Source organism: Sorghum bicolor, chromosome 9 (assembly GCF_000003195.3).
Source record: "Sorghum bicolor cultivar BTx623 chromosome 9, Sorghum_bicolor_NCBIv3, whole genome shotgun sequence".
NCBI classification, from domain to species: Eukaryota; Viridiplantae; Streptophyta; class Magnoliopsida; order Poales; family Poaceae; genus Sorghum; species Sorghum bicolor.
In genome coordinates, this window is record NC_012878.2 from 2,602,962 (window position 1) to 2,626,659 (window position 23,698).

General features: G+C 43.0%; 4 protein-coding genes and 1 long non-coding RNA gene across 6 annotated transcripts; 2 read left to right on the forward strand and 3 right to left on the reverse strand.

Annotated features, from left to right (window-relative positions):
* LOC8068167 lies at positions 1,874-3,166 on the reverse strand. Its single transcript, XM_021447551.1, has 2 exons — positions 2,095-3,166; positions 1,874-1,986 (listed from the first exon to the last, which is right to left on the reverse strand). Exons 1-2 carry the CDS (start codon positions 3,164-3,166, stop codon positions 1,874-1,876), a joined length of 1,185 nt encoding a protein of 394 aa, XP_021303226.1.
* On the reverse strand, positions 6,089-8,465 carry LOC8068168. Its single transcript, XM_021447089.1, has 2 exons — positions 7,192-8,465; positions 6,089-6,642 (listed from the first exon to the last, which is right to left on the reverse strand). The coding sequence occupies exons 1-2, from the start codon at positions 8,396-8,398 to the stop codon at positions 6,587-6,589; spliced, it is 1,263 nt and encodes a 420-aa protein (XP_021302764.1). The 5' UTR covers positions 8,399-8,465; the 3' UTR covers positions 6,089-6,586.
* LOC8068169 lies at positions 12,878-15,901 on the forward strand. Of its 2 annotated transcripts, XM_002439173.2 has the most exons (3): positions 12,878-14,060; positions 14,405-14,504; positions 15,478-15,901. In XM_002439173.2, the coding sequence occupies exons 1-2, from the start codon at positions 12,944-12,946 to the stop codon at positions 14,458-14,460; spliced, it is 1,173 nt and encodes a 390-aa protein (XP_002439218.1). In that variant the 5' UTR covers positions 12,878-12,943; the 3' UTR covers positions 14,461-14,504; positions 15,478-15,901. The 2 variants fall into 2 exon arrangements, with proteins under 2 accessions (XP_002439218.1, XP_021302794.1); XM_021447119.1 differs by lacking the exons at positions 14,405-14,504; positions 15,478-15,901 and having other exon boundaries at positions 12,878-13,618; positions 13,705-13,845.
* LOC110430025 lies at positions 16,569-21,052 on the forward strand. Its single transcript, XR_002447193.1, has 2 exons — positions 16,569-16,813; positions 19,457-21,052. It is a non-coding gene; the product is annotated as an uncharacterized LOC110430025 (long non-coding RNA).
* On the reverse strand, positions 17,267-18,511 carry LOC8071268 (putative cysteine-rich receptor-like protein kinase 20). Its single transcript, XM_021446874.1, has 2 exons — positions 17,879-18,511; positions 17,267-17,782 (listed from the first exon to the last, which is right to left on the reverse strand). Exons 1-2 carry the CDS (start codon positions 18,439-18,441, stop codon positions 17,614-17,616), a joined length of 732 nt encoding a protein of 243 aa, XP_021302549.1. The 5' UTR covers positions 18,442-18,511; the 3' UTR covers positions 17,267-17,613.

Consider the following 23,698-nt stretch of genomic DNA (forward strand, 5'->3'; position numbering starts at 1 on the left):
CTTCGACGCCTGCAGCTGCAAATACGAAACAGCTTTTTTTTTTTTTCTAATTTACTGCTCCACGCACGCGCACCCATAACCGAAGCTCGAAGCCGGACGGGAGAGGCGAACCGGACGAACGGCATGTGACGCCGCAGCGAAAAACTTCGTCATCATCGCCCTCTCTAATTACATTTTTCAGGTATCGGATTCTAATTAAATGGCCAGGGAACGGCGCTGCTGTTTCTATGCATCTTTGATATAGAAGCATGTATGTTAGGATCTGATTCCTTCCCCCAGCTTCTTCGCAAGCATGATAAAATGGTAGTACTAGTTTCCATTGACACTGATTTGATGCACTCCGTCCTTTTTGCTGGTAAACTGATGAATCGCAACTCCGGGGGCATTCGTCAGTCTCAACTTACCAAGGGCATGGACAGCGTTGTTCAGATCGAACGCAAGCATAAATACGCTCTCATAAAAGTTCAACTTGGAACCAGAGTCGTTTTTTAGTGAAGAACAGAGCACGCTTATGACAGAGAGAAGCAGATATAGGGATATAAGCAGAGCGTGAGCTTGTCCACGAACCCGCTTGCATCCCTAAGCTAAGCAGATCCCATGGCTCGTGGTCACGAACTCGCGATGAAATTGACCATGTATGTATATTGAAGAACTATGAACTTTTATAACTATTTATGGTGCAACTGATTTGAAATAATGGTGCAAGACGATGATTATTAACCATTCACGGATCATTATTTTGTTGGTTTGGATTCTCTACCAACGCGGCATGAGATTCCAACAGGGAAAAAAAAACCCTGAATGCTAGAAAACCTTAATCTGCATCATCCATGCCATGCCAGAATATACAAATAACACAACCACATGTTTGAAACCTACTAGTAATGTTACCACAACAGGCATTATAATCCCTTAATTCCCACCTTATAGCAACATTGAATGCACTCTCAGTTACAGTGTTTATCTTCTTGTGATTAACCATGGGACTTGCAAACTACAGAAGCACAACTGACGTCAAGGGCAGCCAACTCAGGTAGATACACCTAGGCCTTGTTTAGATGTGAAAAAATTTTAGGGGTGAACTAACAAGGCCCTATATATATTGCCTGTATATCCATCAGATATTCAGATTGTTTTGACTGCGTACAGCAAGGTGGGAAAAAATAACACATGTCGTCCACTCAAAGTGTCCAACATAGCAGCAGACAAGCAGCACAAATGAAGTAGTATTCAAAACTCAAATTTCCAGTACCGTACCTGCTCACGAATTCAGATAACTGATGCAGCCCTGAAATCAGGGCTGCAAGACAACTAATTTCACATTGTCCAAAAGGCAAGAAAAGAGAGATATAATCGCAACGCAAAATGCTATGAGTTTAAATAGTTCCATCACCAGAGAATCAGAAAGTCCCAAACAGTTGGCGTACAGCAAAACGAACTGACAGGTACTAAAAGCTCATCCCACTAGATAAACTCAGAAACACAACTTGCAAACATCACGAAATGCTTTCCTGGTTGAATTGAATCAACCCCATGCACAAGCAGCTTGAGATTGTCATGCACCGCCTGAAGCATTATCTCCTGGCCCCTCGGTTGTAGAAGAGGCATCAGTTACTGCAGAGATGAGAAAAATAATTGAGAACAAAATCAGCAGGTAGACGAATGCATTGCCCATAAACCTAAGTAGAAACAAAATTGTACGACGAATCTTCTCTACTCAAAGAGAAAAATGACAACTTTATAAACGTTTACTAATCCCAAAGAAACCACAATGACGTTGACATGGTTTCTTGAACGCGCTGATATATTACCTCCATATATGCAGGCCTGTTGCTATGCTAACTGAGTAACTGACATACTATTACCTTGCAGTCTAGACATTAACAAACGAATCAAATATAGGCATACAGCTAAATGATGTAGAATAATTAACATAGCAGCACATAGATGCAAGTAGGTCGTATTTATTAGCAACATATACTATACCTGGAATGCAGAAGCTTGTATAGGGAAAGACTAAATTGCATTTGTCAAACACCTTCCTTGCCCTCCCTGAATCGAGTTCGACCATATAAACAGCACGAGGGTGGTTACACGCCCATGTGCCCACAAAGATGACATCAGTGCCCTCCGCAAATCCGAGCAGTTGTACACTCGAAAGCCTAGAAGAGGGCACAGATGTCCACCGTGGAGATGGTAGGGCACCATTAGGTAGCAGTTTCTCAAGATCTATGGCCCTGCCCTTTGTCCATCCTGCAACTCCATCACTGTCTGAACCTGCTGCTTCCCTTGACCATAGTTGTAGACGGAGGCTTGTTTCGTCCTCCTCGACGTCCATGCATCCCAGCCCATCTTCCCCCATGGGCCTCACGAAAAACGCCGAAATTTTAGGCACCTGCCGTGGAGGCTCTTCGATGATGGATAAGCGCTGTGCACCAAGCTGGTACTCCAAGGCATACTTCAAGCTGTAATGGAAGTAGAGAGTGTCTCCTACAATGGTGCTAGGGTATGGCAGCATGGGATGAAACAGCATTCGACGGGGATGCTGAACGGAGATGGGCTCGCTCCAACTGTCCTTCTCCGACGAGTAGACACGAGCATGCATGACAAGACCGTGACCCCAGGCCAAGGCCACGCGGAAAGGGCCACCATGGCACATGCTGTGGTCGCAGCCTTCCATGGCGGCGGAGCAGAGCACGGCGGCGTTGAAGTAGCCGCCAGCTACGTCCATGAGTGGAGGCGAGGGACGGGGCAAGCAGCGCTGCTCGTTCGTCAAGGGGTTCCAGACGACGAGCTCGTAGCTTAGCTCGGTGCCGAGGCTTGGTCTTGGCGCGAGGAAGAGGACGCGGCCGTGGCGGCAGTCGAGCACATGCCGCCCCGGGAGGTCACGGGCGGCGGGGCGGCCGCCGGAGGCTGGGTTGTTGGTGACGAAGCGGGACGCGTACGGCGCGTCTCCCTCCGCGAAGCAGAGGAACCCCATGACTGATGGCGTCCGGTGGAGCTCCCGGTGGCGGCGGCGGAAGACGGGGTCGGCGAGGATGCGGCGCCAGCGCTTGCAGGCGAGGGAGGCGCGGAGGAGGCACGCGGGGTCGTCCGGCGGCAGGCGGAGGAATGCCTCGCCGAGGAGGTCGTCCGACAGCTCCGGCAGCGCCAGCAGCAGCGACATGGTTGGGGTCCCTCTGTCAGACATCAATTCTTCTAGTAGAGTAGTTGCTCCTTTGTAACGTGTTTTGCTACTGTAGGAGAGTTATTGTAAGTACTTATGTAGTAGTCAAAAACATAGAACGACTGCAAAACATTCGCAGCCAAGATGGGTTCAGGGATTGGTTGCAGGAATTACACACGTGCCTGCTCCAATTCAACTTCAACAACTCTGCGTACTTGCACCTGATTAACTAAACGTACGGAATGTGAGTAGGTGTTTTAGTCACAAACTATTATTGCAGATGCTTGCTCTAAGGTGCATGATGGTTTATAGTAGTACATACATATATACAAGGAGTACCGGCCGGAGCAGAAGCCTATAAATAAAACTGGCATTTGGATAAACTAACATTCTGACCGGCCAGGTGCAGTAAACCAAGTCTTTAGGTGTTGTTTAGTTGGGGTTATTAAACTTTAATATGTACGGTAACATTTTCATTTTATTTAATAGTTAGTATCCAATCATGGACTAATTAGACTCAAAAGATTCGTCTTGCAAATTACTCTTTAGCCTTATTTTTAGTTTAGTAAATAATCTACATTTAGTAATACATGCATGTATCCAAACATTCGATGTCAACCAAACAGGCCCTTAATCAGGATAATAAACTATCCGTTTCCTGATACTTCAACGAACAAGCTCTGGAGATGCTGAGTGAGAGGTTTTTGGAGGGTCCTGAATCTTTTATCGGATTTCAGTGTTGCAACATGGAAGGAAACTTTCAACTGTTCAATATAATACATATGGATTCACAGTCAACCGTAAGTGTCTCTTTTGTGCGGTGTCAGCTACAAAAGGTAAACGATCGAAATCGACAAGAAATTTTTGAAATTGTGATGTGATGAGACACGCGGCTTTGATTTGTCTAGAAGACTTCTACGATGAAGCAAAGGTAACCTTCGGACTGACATCATTTTCGATCTCTAAACAACTATCTGCTTTGCTCATTTGCTGCTAGAACAAAGTCTGGGCAACATTAGGTAGAAGGTGACATATATCATGTATTACAAATTAAAGTCCACTAAAATGGTTCTTGTAGCAGCTGTTACTTGTTAGGTTCCATTTGGCGATCCACGGATTGGGTCTTGCTTATTCATTGACTCAGTTCACAAACATGGTTCTTTGAGATTTAGGGATCGAGGGATTGGGAGAATGGGAGGGGGAAGAGTGTAGACAGAACAGGGAAGAGCGAGCACCACTATGCATTGTGTGAAATGTGCTACTGTCATAGATGATAGGTGTCCATTCGGATTGCTCGGTCAGGCCTGGGTCCAGTCTAGGCATGGCCCGTAGTGACTAGGCTAAACACAATACATTGTGCCCTACTCCCACTGCCGTGCATTATAGGGTCACATGCCTGACTATTGGCCCAGGCACGGCCTATCGGGCCAATTTTTGGGATGCGCTAGCTCGCTAAGCACGACCTACCAAGTAGGTTGGGCTAACCCGAGGCCTTCTTTAGCAGAGATAAGACTATGAGCTGAGGGAGGAGATAGAGGATAGCGGCGCTTCATAGCTTGCGCTTGAGGGCGGGTAGTGCCGTGACATCTCACAACCGATGTTTGAGGAGGGTGGGCGGCAGCGACATCTGAGACGACAAAGTCCGAAGCACTCAAGCAGTGATGAGGAAGACGGAGGAGCATGGGAATAATCGACTAGCCCATGGCAACTCGTGTGTACGCTGATGTTGTGGGCTAAGATGAGCCACCGTAACCCACTCATGCGGCCTACTAGATGAGTTTCACAGTTTTTTAAAAAAGAAAGATGAGTTTCTCTGTGTCTAAAAAAAGAGATAAATTTTGCAAGCTTCATCGTTGAATCCAACGGACGGTGCAGATATAATAACTACGGAGTCAATTGTGCGTGACGGTAGAGGATCTCGTCTAGAGTACGCAGAAATCAGCGGGAAAAACAATGGAATCATTCATGTGCGTGCAAAGTTTGAGCTTGACCAAAAACTTAAGCATGGAGGGAAAATATAACAAGAGGAAATAGGCAAATAAATAGCACATCAAGAGTTTGCGCCCGCGAATAGTACATGAAGAGATCAAGAGCGGTAGATGCACTGTTGCTATTCTCTTCTCTATTCAACGCCTCTCTCTCTCTCTCTCTCTCTCTCTCTCCCTCCCTGATTTGGTCGATCTGGTGCAAGGAAAAGCATCTTTCAGTCTCCACAGCTGCCGCATCTCAAGCGAGACGAAATGAAGCTTTCAATTGAGACTGACTACTGACTTGGTGTTGTTCGTCCTTGCACCATGCCTTGTTTGGTTCCCACTTAAAAATTATTTACCTATACTATCGAATCTTTCGACACATGCATGAAGTATTAAATATAGATAAAAAACTAATTGCATAGTTTAGTTATATCGCGAACCCGCTTGCATCCATAAGCACATCCCATGGCTCATGATCACGGACTCACGATGGAATTAATCATGTATGTATTGAAGAACTATGAATTTTATATAACTATTCATGTGACCCAACCAACCATATATACAATTGATATGTGGTGGTGCAAGAGATTGGTTATTAACCATTCACGGATCACTAATTTGTTGGTTTGGATTCTCTACCAAGGCGGCAAGAGACTCCAACAGGAAAAATAACCTGAGGCCTTGTTTGGATGTTGTCGTATTCACTCTAATCCATGTGTGTTGGTGTGGATTGGAGTGAAATTTAGTTCAAGTTCCACTCCAATCCACCTCAACACATGTGGATTGATGTGAATCCGACAACATCCAAACAAAAAAGCTCAATCTGCATCATCCATGCCAGAATATACAAACACAACCACTTGTCTAGAGTCTACTAGGAATGTTACCAATGGAAGAAACGGCAAGTCATGCAAAACAAGCATTATAATCCAGCCTTAAAGCAACATTGAATGCACTCTCAGTTGAAGTGTTTTTCTTATTGGGATCAACCATGGGACATAAAACTACAGATGCTCAACTGACGTCAAGGGCAACCAACTCAGGTAGATACACCTGTATTGCCTGTATATCCATCAGATCGTTTTGACTGCCTACAGCAAGGTGGGAAGAAATCACAAGTCGTGCACTAAGTGTCCAACTCAGATTCCAGTACCTGCTCATGTATTCAGATAACTGATGCAGCCCTCAAATCACTGCTGCAACACAACTAAATTCACAGTTGACCAAAAGGCAAGAAAAGAGACAATCGCAATGCAGGATGCTATGAATTTAAATAGTTTTATCACCAGAAAATCAGTGAGTCCCAAACGGTTGTCTCACAGAAAAATGAACTGACATGTCCAAAAAGCTCATCCCACTGCATAAACACAGGAATACAACTTGCAAACATCATGAAACGTTTCTTGGTTGATTCAGAAGCCCATGCACAAGCAGCTTGAGATTTTCATGCACCTGAAGCATTATCTCCTGGCACCTCGGTTGTAGAAGAGGCATCAGTTACTGCAGAGATGTAGAAAATAATTGAGAACAAAATCAGCATGTTGATGAATGCATTGACCATAAACCTAACTACCTAAGTAGAAACAACATTGCACGACGAATCTGCTACTAAAAGAGAAAATGACAACTTTACAAACGTCTACTAATCCAAAAGCAACCAGAGTGGCATCAACAGTGTTTCTTGAGCGCTGATATTATCTTCATACATGCAATTGCTCGTTGCTAACTGACATACTACTACTTGCAGTCTAGAAGACATTCATAACAAATCATTCTTGAGCACTGATCTATATTATCTTCATATATGCAGGCTTGTTGCTAACTGAGATGCTATTACTTGCAGTGTAGAAGACATTAATGACGAATCATTCTAGAGCACTGATAGTACTTTCATATATGCAGGCTTGTTGCTAACTGAGATACTATTACTTGCAGTGTAGAAGACATTAATAGCAAATCATATATATAATAAAGGATGCAAAGTTAACAGAGCAGCAGCACACACATAGATATAAGTAGGTGCTTAGCTACATATATGATATATCTTACCTGGAATGCAGAAGCTTGTATAAGGAACGACCATCTCATTATAAAAAGGAATGGGTGCAGTGTCAAACGCTGAAACCTTCCTAGCCCTCCCTGAATTGAGTTGGACCATATAGATACCACCAGGGTGGTTACGCGCATGCGCCCGTGTGCCCACAAAGATGACATCGGTGCCCTCCGCAAAGCCGAGCAATTGTACACTCGTTAACCGGGAACGAAGATCAGGTGCCCACCGTGGAGATGGTAGAGCACCATTAGGCAGGAGTTCCTCAAGATCTATGGCTCTGCCCCTTGTCCATCTCGCAACTCCATCACTGCCTGAAGCTGCTTCCCTTGACCATAGCTGTAGACGGAGGCTTGATTCGTCCTCCTCGACGTCCATGCATCCCAGCCCACCGCCCCCCATGGGCATCACGAAAAAGGCTGAAATTTGGGACCCCGGCCGTGGAGGTCCGTGGATGATCGATAAGCTCTGTGCACCAAGCTGGTACTCCAAGGCATAGTCCGAGCTGTAGTGGAAATAGAGAGTGTCTCCCACAAGAGTTTTGCTGCATAGCAACATGCGGAGACACAACCTCACTGGATTCCGAGGGGGCTTCTGAACAGAGATGGCCTCACTCCAATTCTCCGTCTCCGAGGAGTACAAACGAGCATGCAATTGTCTGGCTTGACTCCAGATGAAGGCCACGCGGAAGGGGCCGCCGTGGCATATGCTGTGGTCACAGCCTTCTTCCACAGCGGCGGAGCAGAGCACGGCGGCGTTGAAGTGGCCGCGGGATACGTCCGTGAGTGGCGGCGAGAGGCGGGGCAGGCAGCGCTGCTCGTTCGTCAACGGGTCCCAGACGACGAGGTCGTAGTTTAGTTTCCTGCCGAGGAGTGGGCTCGGCGCGCGGAAGAGGACGCGGCCGTGGCGGCAGTCGAGCACGACCCGCCCCGGGAGGTCGCGGGCGGCGGGGCGGCCGGAGGCGGCGGGGTTGTTGGGGACGAAGCGGGACGCGTAGTATCCGGAGGAGATGCGGAGGAACCCCAGGACTGATGGCGTCCCGTGGAGCTCCCGGTGGCGGCGGCGGAAGGCCGGGTCGGCGAGGATGCGGCGCCAGCGCTTGCAGGTGAGGGAGGCGCGGAGAAGGCACGCGGGGTCGTCCGGCGGGAGGCGGAGGAATGCCTCGCCGAGGAGGTCGTCCGAGAGCTCGCGCGGCTGCGGCGGCATGGTTGACCTGTGGATTTGGGGATCGAAGAAAATGAGGCGAAAGAGCGAGCTGCCGGCTGCGATAATGTATTGGAGATCTCAATGTATTGTAGTGCTGCACTGGCACTGCTGCTGCTACATGGTCGGGTAACGGGTTCGACCATCTAGGCCTCATAAGGCCCTGTTTAGATTAATCTCAAAAAAAAAAAAGGCTCTGTTTAGATTGGAGATGAAAATTTTTTTGTGTGTCACATCGGATGTGTCGGAAAGATGTCGGGAGAGACAAATCTATTAAGCATAATTAATCTGTCATTAGCACATGTGAGTTACTGTAGCACTTAAGGTTAATCATGGAGTAACTAGACTTAAAAGATTCGTCTCGTGATTTTCAACCAAGCTGTGTAATTAGTTTATTTTTTTATCTACATTTAATGTTTCATGCATGTGTCTAAAGATTCGATGGGATGGATGAAAAAATTTTGGGTGGGAAACTAAACAGGGCCTAAGAGCACTCCCAATGCAGAAATCACCATAGTTTTCTATAGACATTAATTATGGTGTCACCTAAGCATTTTGATGATGTGACAAGGTAGTTATTGAAGAGAGAGAGTAAAAATCATAGAAACTGGGTCTAACTTAGAAACCATGTCTACGCGAAATCCAAGACATAAAGTGATATGATTGGTCCAGAACGAAGAGAGAATGAATATGATTGGATAACAAATTATTGTATAGAAACTATCCATTTGAAGTATAGTTTCTATACATAGTGTCTATATAAATTAATAGGTATAAAAACTACATGTAGTTTCTAGCATTGGGAGTGCATTGAGAGCAACCACAATGTATATAGAGTAAGTAGTTCATATGAGCAGCTTTTGTGTGAGTAAACAATAGCTATTGCTGTCTCCACAATGTGTCACCCAACAACTAGTCCATAAGGTGGGTTCCATATAAGATAAATAATTATTTCTCTTTACAATCCTGTGCAAAGCCAAGAAAGAGAGAGAGAGGAGTGAGAAAAATAACCTTTTTTTATTCTCTATGGGTAGTACATAAGTTTATGGTTACCTTTTGCTATGGACTAGTCTCATAATGTTCCAGTTACCTGAGAGCAAATATTTTAATCCTATAGACTACCTTATAGCACACATTGTGGTTGCTCTGAGTCAGGAGTCAGGGACATGTTTGGATGTAGAGTAAAAAGTAAGCCTTGTTTAGGAGCTGTTTAGTTTCTAAAAATTTGGCAAAATTTTTCAAGATTTTTCGTCACATCAAATCTTACGGTATATACATTAAATATTAAATATAGATAAAAAAATAACTAATTATACAGTTTGTAATTTGCGAGACGAATTTTTTAATCCTAATTAGTCCATGATTGGACAATAATTGTCAAATATAAACAAAAGTGTTACAGTAGCTATTTTACAAAAAATTTTGCAACTAAATAGGGCCTTAGTTCCCAAAAAAATTAAAGATTCTCTATGACATGAAATCTTCAAATGCATGTATAGAAAATTACATATAGATAAAAATAATTAATTATGTAGTTTATCTGTAATTTGCGAGACGAAACTTTTGAGTCTAGTTAGTTTATAGTTAGATAAGAATTACTAAATACAAGTGACAGTGCTACAGTATCCAAACTCCAAAAAATTATGATCTAAACAAGGCCCTATAAAATCACCCTCGCTCAATTAAAATAATAAAAAAGCAGATATATTCTGATAGAGAGCAAATAAGGATTGTTTTTTCATTTTCACTACAAGCTAAGAGCTACGAAAAAACCCTATCATCACAGTTTTTTTATCCAATCCTCACCAAAACCACTCTAGAATCAATTTCACCTCCTCTCCACCCTTCTCCGTCGAAGAATAAAAAAGCTAGAGCTAAAAAATGAGTGTCTAAAAAATCAGGCTATAAGGACTTGTTTAGTTCACCCCAAAAACTTTTTAAAATTTTCTGTCACATTAAATCTTGCTGCACATGTATAGAATATTAAATATAGATAAAAAAATAACTAATTATACAGTTTGCATGTAATTTGCAAAACGAATCTTAGTCTAGTTAGTCCATAATTAAACAATAATTGGTAAATACAAATGAAAGTGCTATAGTAATATTTTGCAAAAAATTCCAGCGCTAAACAGCCCCTGAGTGCTATACTGATACAGTCATGATACACAGTATCAGCACACGACCGTACATATGTATCTACCTAAAGTCGGCTGACATTATGTGGGCTGTGCAGCTGATTTCTGCTTCGGTGTTCTAGTCATGAAACAACGGTACTGGGCTACTCGCTATTGTGGATATAGCCGAGTATGACCTATCATTTTTTTTTCTGGTCCTACTGTAGTCTGGAATTAAACTTTTGGCAGTGTTTTAAGAATTCTGAGTTATTGATTTCACTAGCCTGAATTCCCTATAACTCCCGATTGTTGTCTGATGTTGCACCGTCAGGTTATGAAGTGATGCTTTGGGCCTTGTTTAGTTTCAAAAATTTTAGCAAAATGAATATTGTAGCACTTTCGTTTGTATTTAATAAATATTATCTAATTATAGACTAACTAGACTCAAAAAATTCGTCTCACAAATTACAAACAAATTGTGTAATTAACTATTATTTTATTTATATTTAATGCTATATGCATGTGCCACAAAATTCGATTTGACGGAGAATCTAAAAATTTTACAAATTTTTTGGGGAACTAAACAAGGCCATGCATACTTCATGGGTAGCTCCTTCATATTCACTTTTGAGATCTCCATGTTTATATTTTTATTCTAATTTGTGTCAATCCTCAGTTCACGTTCCAGACAGACACGTGTCTGTATTGAAGATAAGCTGAATTTGTGCTCGGTTTCTTGAAAAAAAACATTTCAGTTCAAGTTTGACCTGACCAACACAAGCTTTGTGCCGATCAAAGAAAAAAAACACAAACTTTGTGTAGTTGTGTCCAAATTCTTCCACATGTTCCCCCAAAAAACATTCTTCCGCATGGCCTGGTGGTGCCGCGAGGTGGGCTGGGGGCAGGACGAAGAGGAGATGGGCCGGGGAGGGGGTGCCGGTGGGCCACTTCGGTGGAAGGAGGAGGGCGAGCAGCTGGGCCTGCGGATGAGAGGGAAGGTGGGCTCGGCCTGTGCGGAGGGGCAAAGCGAACTGGGCCGCGTGGCCAAGAGAAGTGGGGAGGGAGGAAGGCCGCGGGCCGGAAGTTGGAGGAGCTGGGATTTGGGCCTGCATGCTGGCTGGTTTGGGAAAGGGAAGGATTTTGCTTTCCTTTTTGCACAAGGGAAATGGGAGGGATTTAGATTAAAGACAGACTAAACTCCAAACAAATCCCAAATAAAAAACCAAAGTCAGACATGAAGGCTTACGAAATGCATGGATTAATTAGCAACATCCTGTGAAGGGGAGGAGAGTGAGTTAGAGTTTTGTAAAATAATAAATCATAAAAGAAGTGGTTGCATGTGTGAATTCATGCAAAGGCTACAATTCAACCCAAATTTTAAATTTCTAGAAAAAAACATTTCATTCTAAAAGTACTTTTGTCTTAGCATTGAATCGATCAACACCGTACAAAAGGATTTTTGTTGCAAAGATTTTGACGTCATGATTTTTTAAATGGGGTGGGAATATGCAAACATTTGACCTAAGTTTGACCTAACAACTAGATGCACACACATCCAAGCAAAAGTTTTAAAAAGTTGTTATTTTTGTATTACACAAAAACCTAGGATGTTACAACATATATGGTCGCCCCCTATATATCTCATATGTGATCCGGGAGCATAGCAGCTATAACAATTCCGGTCGAGTAATGATAGAGATCTCGGTTCCAATATATATTTGTTGGTTCTATTGCTACGCATGGTCATTTTTGCTAGTCCTTGAAAAAACCCAATAATGTGTTTCAACTTCAATTTTATACTTGAATAATAATACAGTTTGCCAAACATATCACTAAATGGTTATTATCTCCAAATACCAATCCATCTTCAGATTTGGTCGATTTTGTCATGGTAATGACTTATCTTGAATTGGACTATTGGTCTACATTTATCACGGCCACTTGGAACTCAAAATGGGTTTATTGGTCCACTTTTTATAAGGGCCTGTTTAGATTTGAAATTTTTTTGTAGAATTGGGGCCTGGGAACTAAACGGGGTCAAAAAATTTTGGGACAAAAATTTTAGGCTGCAACTGTGCACGCACTCCCATAGAAGCCCACAATGACAACTGCAAATGCACGCAGCCCAAGTTGTGTCGAAAAAAATTTGCCAAACTAAACACCTAAAATTTTTCGCGAGTTCTGACCACAAAAATTTTTACCACTTTGGCCAAAAAAATTTCAAATCTAAACAGGGCCTAAAAAAAAAGGAAAAGGAAAATAAACAAAGAAAGGTTTGTGAGAGGCCCCACTTAGCAGAGAACTGGGAAGTGCACGGGTGCAGTGGTAGCCAATGCAGCACCACCGTCTTCAATAAATCCAATCCTCCAAATCCACTCAATCCCAAAACCCTAGCCATCTCCCCGAGCAGAGCACAGGCAGGGGAGAGGCGATGGTTCAGCTGCCGGACGAGCTCGTCCGCGAGATCCTCCTCCGCGTCCCACCCGACGACCCCGCGTGCCTCCTCCGCGCCGCCGTCGTATGCAAGAGCTGGCGCCGCATGCTCGCCGACCCCGACTTCCGCCGCCGCCACCGGGAGCTCCACCCGACGCCCCACGTCGCCGGCTTCCTCCGCATCATACGCAACGCCATACCCTACATGTCCCGCTTCGAGTCTATCGACCCCACCTTCCACCGCCCCGCCGCCCGCGACCTCCCGGGCTGGCTCGCCCTCGACTGCCGCCACGGCCGCGCCCTCTTCGCCGCCCCGGCCCCAGGCGGGAGCTACCCTGTGGCTCTGGACTTCATCGTCTGGAACCCTTTGACGGACGAGCGCCGCCGCCTGCCCCGGCCGTCTCCCGGCCCCACGGCCCCACCCGCGGGCCGCTTCACGGTTACGGACCGCCGCCATTTCAACGCGGCGGTACTTTGCGCTGCCACTGCTGAAGGCTGCGATCACCGCGGTTGCCACAGGGGCCCCTTCCGAGTGGTTTTCCTCTTCAGCACCTCGACTCACACATACGCTCGCGTGTACAGCTCTGAGATGGATGATTGGAGCAACCTAACCGCTGGAATTCCATGCCACAACCTTTTCTTGGTCGACAACATGCCATCTCCGAGCGTCCTTGTAAGAGACACCCTCTACTTTAGGGGCCATGACAACTACGACGCCTTTGAATACCAAGTAACCACCCATTGCCTTTCGATGATCAGGCGACCTGCGTCATCATCCCTCATGGCCTTGGCCGATGGTGAATTTCATTTCACCACTTTGTTCGAAGGTCCTCTCAGATTATGCGCGTGTACAAAGGAGAAAGCTTCCACTGGAACTGTGCTATGGGTACAGGGCAGGACCTTCAACCTTGAGACGCTGCTGCCTAAAGACACGCGGACGCCATGGTTTAATGTGACTGGCTCCGTGGAGGGCGCAGATATCATATTTGTGATTGTCTTCAAATATGCTCATCACCGTGGTGATGTCTACATGGTCCACCTCAATTCGGGGAAGATAAAGAAGGTGTTTGAGGGTTATAGTTATGTCTTTCCCTACACGAGCTTCTGCATTCCGGGTATATAAGCTTATTGCCTTTGTTTCGTAGTGCTGTGCTTATTGTAAATTTCTAGTAAACATGTATTGTTAGTGTCTAAGCTCTGAATATGAAAATTTTACTTATTAGCAACAATTTTAAATATTAACAATTGTATGTTTGTTTGCTGATGAAACTAAAAGTCGTTTTCCTTTGAAGAACAACATGCCCATCTAATACCCATCTGAATGAACCTTTATTACTCTGTATTGGTATAGGATGCTATCAGTATTTTATTTCCCATTGACGGCACCTTGTTGATCCTCCTGGTTGTTCCCCCTGAACCCTGATATGCTGCTATTTCATTTGTTTTGGCATTTCTGCAGTGATTGATGATGCCTATACAGGCGAGGAACCAAGGGAAGGTGTTCCAAATGCATGACAAACTCTAGTTGCTGGTGCAAGGGCTTCCGAATTATGCGTGAGGTATGTTCTGTTGTTTGCTGATCAGCAGATGGCATGCTTTGGGTTCTGTCTCGGCCAACTCTCTGGGATCAATCACTTGGTTTTGTGGTGGGGGTTTGGACAAATCTTTATGATTTAGAAGACTTCGTTGTGATATTATGTTTTCTTTCCGCTGGACAGTTTTAATTACATCTTTCTGATGTTGTTTGGTGAGTGTTAAATTGTCTTTGTCTTGGTGATGTCACTGAGTATTTCCCGGTGACCAGTAGATAAGTATGCTTGTCATGTACTGCATTGGTGGTGTGTTGCTCCATTTGGGCCTTCTCCTTACTGACAATTGCATTCCTGTAATCAGTGGAGATCACTGATTCACTGTATAGTAAATATAGATGCTATGCTAGACACAATCATGTCTGTGAACTCTGAATTCCCTGCAATTCGGCATGCTTCTTTGGTTTTGCACATATGGTCAGGTCCTGAAGGGCAACTTGTAGTACCGGATTTGGGTTCGCAGGCCAACTTTGAGATTTGTGTCTTGTTGCTAGCTCATGCTGTTGAGGGTTGATGGAAGTAGTGATACAGAAACCAAAGCAACAAATTCATGGTCTGGGGATGGTCGATGCACAATCTCTTGCCATTATGGCACTATTGAGAATCTGTCCTATATGATTGTCGGGAGACAAATAAATTCATGAATTCTCAAAAGTTTCTGTTAACAAATTTGATCAATTAGCTCATGATCATGACTCACATCAATTACATTTTTCTGTATATGTTTTGGGTTCTGTGTTTCTGCCTCCTAAAAATGATTGTGGTTGGTCAATTTTCTTGTAGAATTCACGTTTCTATCTTCAAATTTGATCGAATTTACAATGAAAACGACACGAGAACCATGCTCCATGTTGACTTGCCTTATTTGTGCTATTTCTCACTTGAAAATATGTGCTCGTTCCTGAAACTGACTCTCCTGTTGTGTTCATATTATTCCTTGAAGGTGATGCAGTTTTCAACCAAAGTTGGATGTGAACAAAGTTTGTTACCAATTTCCTGTGCATGCTCTTGGAAGTTCGGAACTGAAGAATGCTGGACTTTTGCTTCAGTTCATGATTAAAGAATGAACAGCCTTGGAACTGAACGCATTGATCATTTGTTTTCTTTCACGAAAACTAATCTTGTGATTAAGGCATTTTTAAGTTTAGTTAGATCTGAACAAGGTTGTCCCGCTTTAATATTTGTTCCCTTGGAAGTTAAAAAAGAAAAGAAATGTTGGAGCTATGATTCAGTTTAATAAGTATGCATGGCAGCTCATGAAGCGAATGTAAGTCGAAGGGATCCAATGGCCTTTGAACTGATGTCATGTTAATTCAAGAGATTATGTTCTCTTTCCTGAAAATGAACTGTGGTCAAGTTCTGAAGAATGCACTGTGTGGTTGGGTTCCAGTCTGACTTGAAAATTTGAAAGGTTGCCAATTGAGGTTGTCGTTAGCGTTTCTTGAAATTCTATCGAAATAGTGTTGAGCGTGACTAGAGGACTGCTTTTTTGCCCCTATACTAGTTTAAGTTATTCATCAGGTGACAGGTACTTTGGACTGAAGATATGACGAATATGTGCTTTCTTTCCTGAAAATGCACTCTGGTCAATTCCAGTTTTGACCTGACGCAATATTTTCTCAAGTTCTTGAGCATGATTTCAAAGCAAAAGATGAACTGAAGAGAGTTGGAGTTCTGATCCCGTAAAGGACCTTGAAAATATTGTAACCAAGTAGGGAAATTTATTGCTTTCAATTAGGCAAAATAGACTACGGATGAAATGAAGAAAAAGAAAATGGAAGCTGCAGAAGAATCAAATGGCCAGCGGGCTAGGCAGGTATCCAGTACGTGGGCCAGCCCAGAAACACTTCAGACAGGGGCCCGCCGCAGCAAACTGGACGTCCAAAGGGAGAGGAGATCCGAGGCCCAACTAACTGGGTGACGGGCTAAGCGAAGCTAGAGCAAGTTAGAGAGTAGTGCACTTGCCTTGTGGGTGCATAAATTTGTATTATATGGGTGCATATATGGTGAAATTTTAGAAAAATCTATTGTTTTCATAAATTTTGGGTGGTGCATCTGCAGCCACTGTTATCTGTGTAGCTTCGCCCCTGTACAGCATCCTCCGCGGCTTCCATTGAGGCGCCGTCGCCGTCGCCGTCGCGGGGCCGCCGGTCGTCGGCTGAGGCAGCGGAGTGGAAGAATGCGCAGAGCTTGCTCGTTGGAAGCGCTGGCAGGTCGTCGTGGAAGGAAGACGCGGCGGGGGGCGCAGCGCTCCATTCTCACAGTCACAGCTTGCTAGGGTAAGCTAAGCTATTTTGGGTCTGTTTTTTTTACAGTATTATTTTTTAGTACAATCAAAAGAATTGTTGCAATTGTAAAAAAAATGTTTCTGCTGTGCCTGTGACTCATCCCATTGCTAAATGGAAAAAAGTTGAATTTCTGCTGCCATAAGATATATGGGCTGGGAAGAAAGATCCAGAATTAAGAAAGAACCCCCAAATTGCTTGAGATTGCGAGCCTATTCTGTAAAAAAAACACACAAATACTAACTTCAACAAAGCATTCTACATCATCCACAGATTCAGCAAACACCTTATAGAAAACAAGCTCACAGATATAACAGCCACATGCACAAATTTCACACGTCTCATGTACAGTCAGTTATCAAAAGAGTTGGCACACTGTTGCCAATCGCTGAAAATTCAGAGTAAAAAATGATTAACCATCTAACGACCCTCAAGTCCTGTCAAACTCATATCATAAGTGGAGACCTCCCTGTGGTCTCCAGCCTTTCCGGTCTCGTAACTCCTTTGCGCAAAATATGAAGGTTGCTTCGGTGTTGGAAGTGGCGTAGTTCTGTTTTCTAGCATGGACACAACCTCTGCCATGAAGGGCCTGGAGCTTGGATTGTCTTGTACACACAAGAATCCTATTTGGACGCATCGCGAAACTTCATCAATGGGGCAACTACTGTCCACAACAAATGAGTCCACCAAATGTTCTAATTCCCCATCTTCCCATAAGTTCCATGCCTGAATAGACACATACAGTTTCATAGTGACCTCATATGCATTTTCTCTAGGTATTTAGTTCTGAATTTTTAGCATATCACAATACTTACATATGCTATAAGGTTAGGGAAATCCATGAGATGTGGTGAGCTAATCTTTAATCCACTTACAGTCTCCAGCAGTAGAACACCAAAGCTGTAGGTGTCAGATTTGACCGAAAATGAACCTTCCATCACATATTCAGGAGCCATGTAACCGCTGTGTAAATTATTCCAATGAAAAGGTTTGCATAGCCTTAAAAACTGCAAGCAAATAAATTCCATCTAAATTATTAGTTCTGAAAGAGTTACTTACTATGTCCCTACAACTCGGTTAGTATTTGCTTGGAGCTGCTCACCAAAGAATATCCTAGCCATGCCAAAATCTGATATCTTAGGGCTCATCTCTTTATCTAACAAGATATTGCTTGCTTTTAGATCTCTATGAATTATAGTCACTCTAGAGTCCTGATGGAGATACATGATTCCTCTAGCAACCCCCTGGATTATCTTGAACCTTATCGGCCACTGAAGCACTGATTTTTTTGATGGGTCTGATAGGAATAACATGAAACAAGGCATATCACAAGGCAGATACACATTTATTTGCCGGTTATTAACAAATATGACAAATTGACAATTGAATGTACCAAATAGGAAGTAATCCAAGCTTTTGTTGGGCAAGTACTCATAAACCAACAACCTCTCATCTTCATGAATACAGCAACCAATAAGCTTAACTAGGTTCTTGTGCTGCAGTTTTGCAATTAAGACCACTTCATTTTTGAACTCCTCCATGCCTTGAACAGAACCCTTACTAAGTCTCTTGACTGCTACTTCCTTAGTACCAGCCAAAACTCCCTTGCATGATTCCATCATTCTTAATCAGAAGACAATCAATAACATATTTTTCTATCAATGTGATTATTGGGTGAAACTTTTCGATGAACCATTCTCAGGTGAAAGCTTGCTAGTACCTTGTAAACGTTGCCAAAACCTCCCTTGCCAAGCATATTGGAGTTGGAGAAGTGGTCTGTTGCTACAACAATGTCTTCAAAGCTAATAAATGGGAACTCTATATTCTTGCCCCCCGTTTCGTCCGAAGATCTCAAGTATTCTAGCATCACTCTCTTCTGAACTTTCTTATTTTGTCGTCTACCTGCTCATAGAAACGTCAGTGGATTCTCTGTTTTTTTCCCTGAACATTTACACGACTAAACTACATTTTTGAAAATAAGGGGTCTTTTTCTATGTACCTCTTCTTTTACGTGTCCAGACAAGGGCTGTGAATGTGAGTAGCAGCACAAAAGCTATAATCGGGAGTAAAATCTTCGTTAAATTGCTCTTCTTCTGTACTGTACATGGAGATATATCCATCAGAATTTACATCATCAAGCATCATTTGCAATAGTGTGAGTTTGCTTCCAAAGGACCATGCCTAGTGATCCTTGACTAACTTATAAACAAGTAAAAGACCAATCTGTGAACACCCAAAACAGTTACCCTTGCACAATGCTGATTTTTTTTAGCTAGCTGATGGGTTTCTGTTATTCTGTATAGGAATAATTATGTATAATTTGCTACTGCAAAGTGTCGTATTCCAGTATCTGCGCAAAAGTTCAAGTCACTTTCTGCATGCTCGTATGGAGTTTAGTGCTGCAAAGATTAAAAGTAAATCTAGCAGTCTCTAACCCTTTTCTTTTACTATTTGATGCCATCAACACCAGCATAAAGTACGAGAGAAGCTATGTTGGCATGGTTCATTTTATGTCTGAATGGTTTGGGGATTTAGATATAAAAAAGAACTAAATCCTAAAAAGTTGTTGGAGCATTCTCACTATTGTAAAAACACCTTAGTGGTGTTTACACAACTAAGGCGAAAATGTCGCTGCAGGTGAAAGAAACATGAGGTAGACTGGAAAGTGGGTACCAGGAGATCCAGCAACCCGGATGTACAAGTTATCAGCAAAGCCGGCCTTCTCCATGTCAATGAGGTCCCCAGTCCAAACCAAACACCTTGATGTGTCGCCATTACCACCATTTATGCTCAAGCTGCCGTAGTCGTATGCTACACATGAGCAGTTTCTGCTGCACTCGGCTGCACACTGGTCGAAGCTTCTGTTGCTCAAGTACATGAACTTATCAGGAACCTTCATCGCTGGCAAGGTGATGAAGCTTCTTGCCCGCATCTCAGTGCCTCCTTTCTCTGGCATCCTCTTGAATAGTTGACATTGTCGATGGGCTCGAACCCTTCAGGGCACCGGCATGTTGGGACATTGCCTGTGCTGTCGCAGTAGCCGAATGGACCACACAAGGCATAGAGATCGCAGCTGGAATGGGGTCGCTCAAAAGTGGACATCCAAGACACAGAGTTGAATGAAACATCAGTTTTATCACTGTGGCGTGTGGACAAGTAGGCGTGCATGTGGCTACGGTGTCTGCTTTCGATGTCAGCTAATCAATGATGGTGGAAATTTTAGTTCACTTTTTTTTTCATAAAATTCATTATAAGTTGCGTGCTATTTTTGTGCATATTATTTTTGGATCCAATCATAAAAATCGGCTCGAAGTCTAGATAACTGCTATGCTTTGGATAAATGGCATGGAAGCCTACTGTTCTATAGACAATTTTTAAAAGGCTGGAATAGACAGCGGATTGGAGATCAAAGGAAACTTAATGATGATAACATAACAGAAAGATTAAATAATTTTGGCAAGGAGCTAGAATCCAGGAATATGTCTAATACAGAGTGGGAAAGAAGATTTGAAGTGGAGAAACGGCTAGAAGATATCTATCGAATGAAGGAAATATATTGGAAACAGAGCATGGTTGCAAATGGATCTTACAAGGTTATTCCAACTCCCAATTTTTTCTGCCAATATGCTAAGAGCAGACGAAGGAAAAGCTATATCTTATCCCAGGTGGCTGATGAGGAACAGGAAATAAAAAGAAAAAAAAAGAGATTATGGACCTCATTGTGTCTTTTTACATGGAGTTGTTTGGCCTAAGCCTACAGTGTACTATGAAGCTGGCAGGCTCCTTTGGCCGACTCAGTTAACAAAACTGGATAAGGAGATGTTGTAACTTCCTTTCTCCATGAAGGAGATTAGAACTGCCATTATGGAGATGAGAGATGAATCGGTGCCAGGCCCTAATGGTTTTGGGGTTAATTTCTTTAAGAAAGACTGGGATCTAACTAAAAAGATTTGTATAATATGTTCCTGGACTTTCATGCTGAGAATTTGGATATTGAGTACTGACTTTAGTTCCTAAGGTATACACTGTTCAACATAGACGTGCTTAGTTATTTAGTAGTGGTATGGATTCACACAACACAATACTCTATTTTTATGAGATACCTTATCGCTCATTATTTAGTCACTAAGTCTTCTGTGTTTTTTAATTGCCAGGTTGGTCTTTTTTTTCTATTGATAATTTGATGTATGCTGAATTTTGGATATCTCAGAAATCTTGTTTACTCTTCTTCAAGAGAGGTGCCAGTAGTCATCTTCATCTATACAATGCAAGTAATTGTGTTTGCTCTAATTTATATAATTTTGATATAAATATGGCATATGAGCGCAAAATAATTTTATTATTGTTTAGTATGTCGTCTCTCTCCACTCTACCTATATCTTTTTTTTGGCTAGGGCCTTGTTTAGTTCACTCTGAAAACCAAAAAGTTTTCAAGATTCCCCATCACATCGAATCTTGTGGCATATGCATGAAACATTAAATATAGACGAAAACAAAAACTAATTACACAGTTTAGCTGGAAACCACGAGACGAATCTTTTGATCCTAGTTAGTCTATGATTGGATAATATTTGTCACAAACAAACGAAAGTGCTACAGTTCCGAAAAGTTTTCACTTTTCGGAACTAAACAAGGCCTAGGTCCGCTGGAGTAGGAACAAGGATACAAGGTGTGTATAGGTCTAAATCACACCATCACAAGAGACACCAGACGAGTCAAGAGTGAGGCGCCCCTTCTTAATGAAGTACGTGCTATAGCACAGTTGGGAACAAAAGTCAAGAGACGCTAGACAAGTCAAGAGTGAGGTGCCGCGGGGTGAAAAAAAAAAAGTATGTGCCATAGCATGGTCGTGAAAAAAAAGTCAAGAGTGAGGTGACACGGGGTGATTATAGATGTGGCTACTACACGATGCTCATTACACGATGATGATGCACCATACTAGTTGGATCTCGAATGTGCACATAATAGTTGGATCCTGGACGACAGGATGTGATTGCCACTATTTGTTTGTTCCTTTATTAGTTTCGAAATATCTATTATTATTATTATATTTTGACTATCAAATAGATAGTGCGACTGTAATTAAATTCTATGTATGGTACACAAGTCTTGATGTGAATATCTTTGGTCGTTGCCAACCATATCTTTAACCGTTGCATCGCTTTCTGGCATAGCAGTTGGTTGGACGGCGAGGCCCTAAGACATCTAGTGCCCCACTTGTTCGAGCTAGTCAAAAGGAAAAACAGGTCGGTCAAGCTTGAACTTCAAAACAATAGCTGGCTTTGATCACTAAGCGGTCGAATCACCACCGTTGTCCAAGTTGAGGAATTTGTCTCCCTATGGGTCAGAATCCAAAACATCCACCTCACAGCGGGCGTACGGGACTCCATTGTTTGGAGATGGACAGCTGACGGCACTTACTCCACCAGATCAGCTTACAGGATACAAAGGTTCCTATGGGGGTTTTCGGAGCAACCTCATCTGGAAGGCTTATGCAGAAAACAAGTGTAAAGTGTTCGTTTGGATTCTGATGAGAGGAAAAATCCTCACGGCAGATAACCTGCAGAAGAGAGGATGGCCCCATCAAGACCACTGCGCTTTGTGCAATGGTCCGCTTGAGACAGGACTACACATGGCACTACTCTGCCCATTCGCCAAAGCAGTATGGAGCCTTATTCTACAATGGGAGCACTTCGATGCCCAATTGATCCTACCATCTTAGGATCCAACCCTTTTAAGCTCATGGTGGGAGGAGGTCGAAACCAAGATAACTAAGGAGGAAAGAAATCGTTTCAATGGTATGGTGATCTTTACGTTCTAGAATATTTGGAAGGAGAGGAACAAAAGAATTTTCAACAATGCCCACGAATCGGCAATGCAAGTGGCTACAAGGATCAAAGAGGATATTGAGCAAAGGAAGAGAGCATTAACTTGGAGGGGTAGTCTGTAAACAAAATCTGTAACTGTTTCTTTTTTCCCTCCAAGACCATCTGTACATAAACTTCTTTTTCCCCCTTAATTCAAAGGCAGAGCTCCTGCCATTGCGTTCAAAAAAACATTTGTTTAATATAGTATAGTAGTTAAGAGAACCGACCCTTGAATTATTTTTTTTATGGACCTGTTCTTTCTCTATTCTTAGCATATGGCGCAGGGTTTGATTTTTTTTGTACGGATGTTGCAGTTCAGAGAATGCTTGGTTCAAACCCTGCTAGAGAGCTTAGAGCGTCTAAAATTCAAACGTCTAAGACTATCTCCAACAATCATCACTTAAAATACAAGACCCATTTGTCCTTTGGGTAACGCTACAGGTAAAAGGTTACATACCTATTTTTAGTCTTCTCTAACAACAAGATCTAAAAGACAACATTCTCTGCAAATAGGTCTCCAGGAGAGAGGATACCCAAATTTGGGTTATGCCTCTCCTGATACCCAAAATGAGTCTTTTATATGGGTACTCTATTAGAGGCTATAGGTATTGTGTTGGAGACCATTTTAGATTTAGGTTTCCAAATACGTCTCCTGTTACAATGCTTGGTTGAGGCGAGCTAGCCTAGCTCACAACAGGGTCTTTTTTTCTTTTTCTTTTTTTTACAAGGTGCTCACAACATGGTTGAGCCTTGCATGCAGTACCAGGGCTTTGCCACGAGCGGGCCGCTCGTAGCTTGGTCTAGGATAACTTGCCCAGTCTCACAATGGTTCGAGACTCGAGATGTCATGACCTCATCTAAGATTGAACTTGATATGAAGGTGTCTCTGCTTGGGTGTGTATCTATCCACATAAGAAAGGAAAGAAGTGAGCAACGGGAAAAATGGAATAAAAAAATAACTAGAGTGAAATAAAAAACAAATAAAAAGGATAAAACAAAATAAAGATAGAAA

Excerpts from the sequence above, each read along its gene's own strand:
- LOC8068167 (XM_021447551.1), bottom strand. The coding sequence starts at position 3,166 with ATGTCGCTGCTGCTGGCGCTGCCGGAGCTGTCGGACGACCTCCTCGGC. Across the intron at positions 1,987-2,094 it reads CTTTGTGGGCACATGGGCGT|GTATAGTATATGTTGCTAAT; the intron begins GTAACCACCCTC and ends TCTGCATTCCAG.
- LOC8068169 (XM_002439173.2), top strand. The coding sequence starts at position 12,944 with ATGGTTCAGCTGCCGGACGAGCTCGTCCGCGAGATCCTCCTCCGCGTC. Across the intron at positions 14,061-14,404 it reads CACGAGCTTCTGCATTCCGG|TGATTGATGATGCCTATACA; the intron begins GTATATAAGCTT and ends GCATTTCTGCAG.
- LOC8068168 (XM_021447089.1), bottom strand. The coding sequence starts at position 8,398 with ATGCCGCCGCAGCCGCGCGAGCTCTCGGACGACCTCCTCGGCGAGGCA. Across the intron at positions 6,643-7,191 it reads TACAAGCTTCTGCATTCCAG|TAACTGATGCCTCTTCTACA; the intron begins GTAAGATATATC and ends ACATCTCTGCAG.
- LOC8071268 (XM_021446874.1), bottom strand. The coding sequence starts at position 18,441 with ATGATGGAATCATGCAAGGGAGTTTTGGCTGGTACTAAGGAAGTAGCA. Across the intron at positions 17,783-17,878 it reads AACCGAGTTGTAGGGACATA|CGGTTACATGGCTCCTGAAT; the intron begins GTAAGTAACTCT and ends TAATTTACACAG.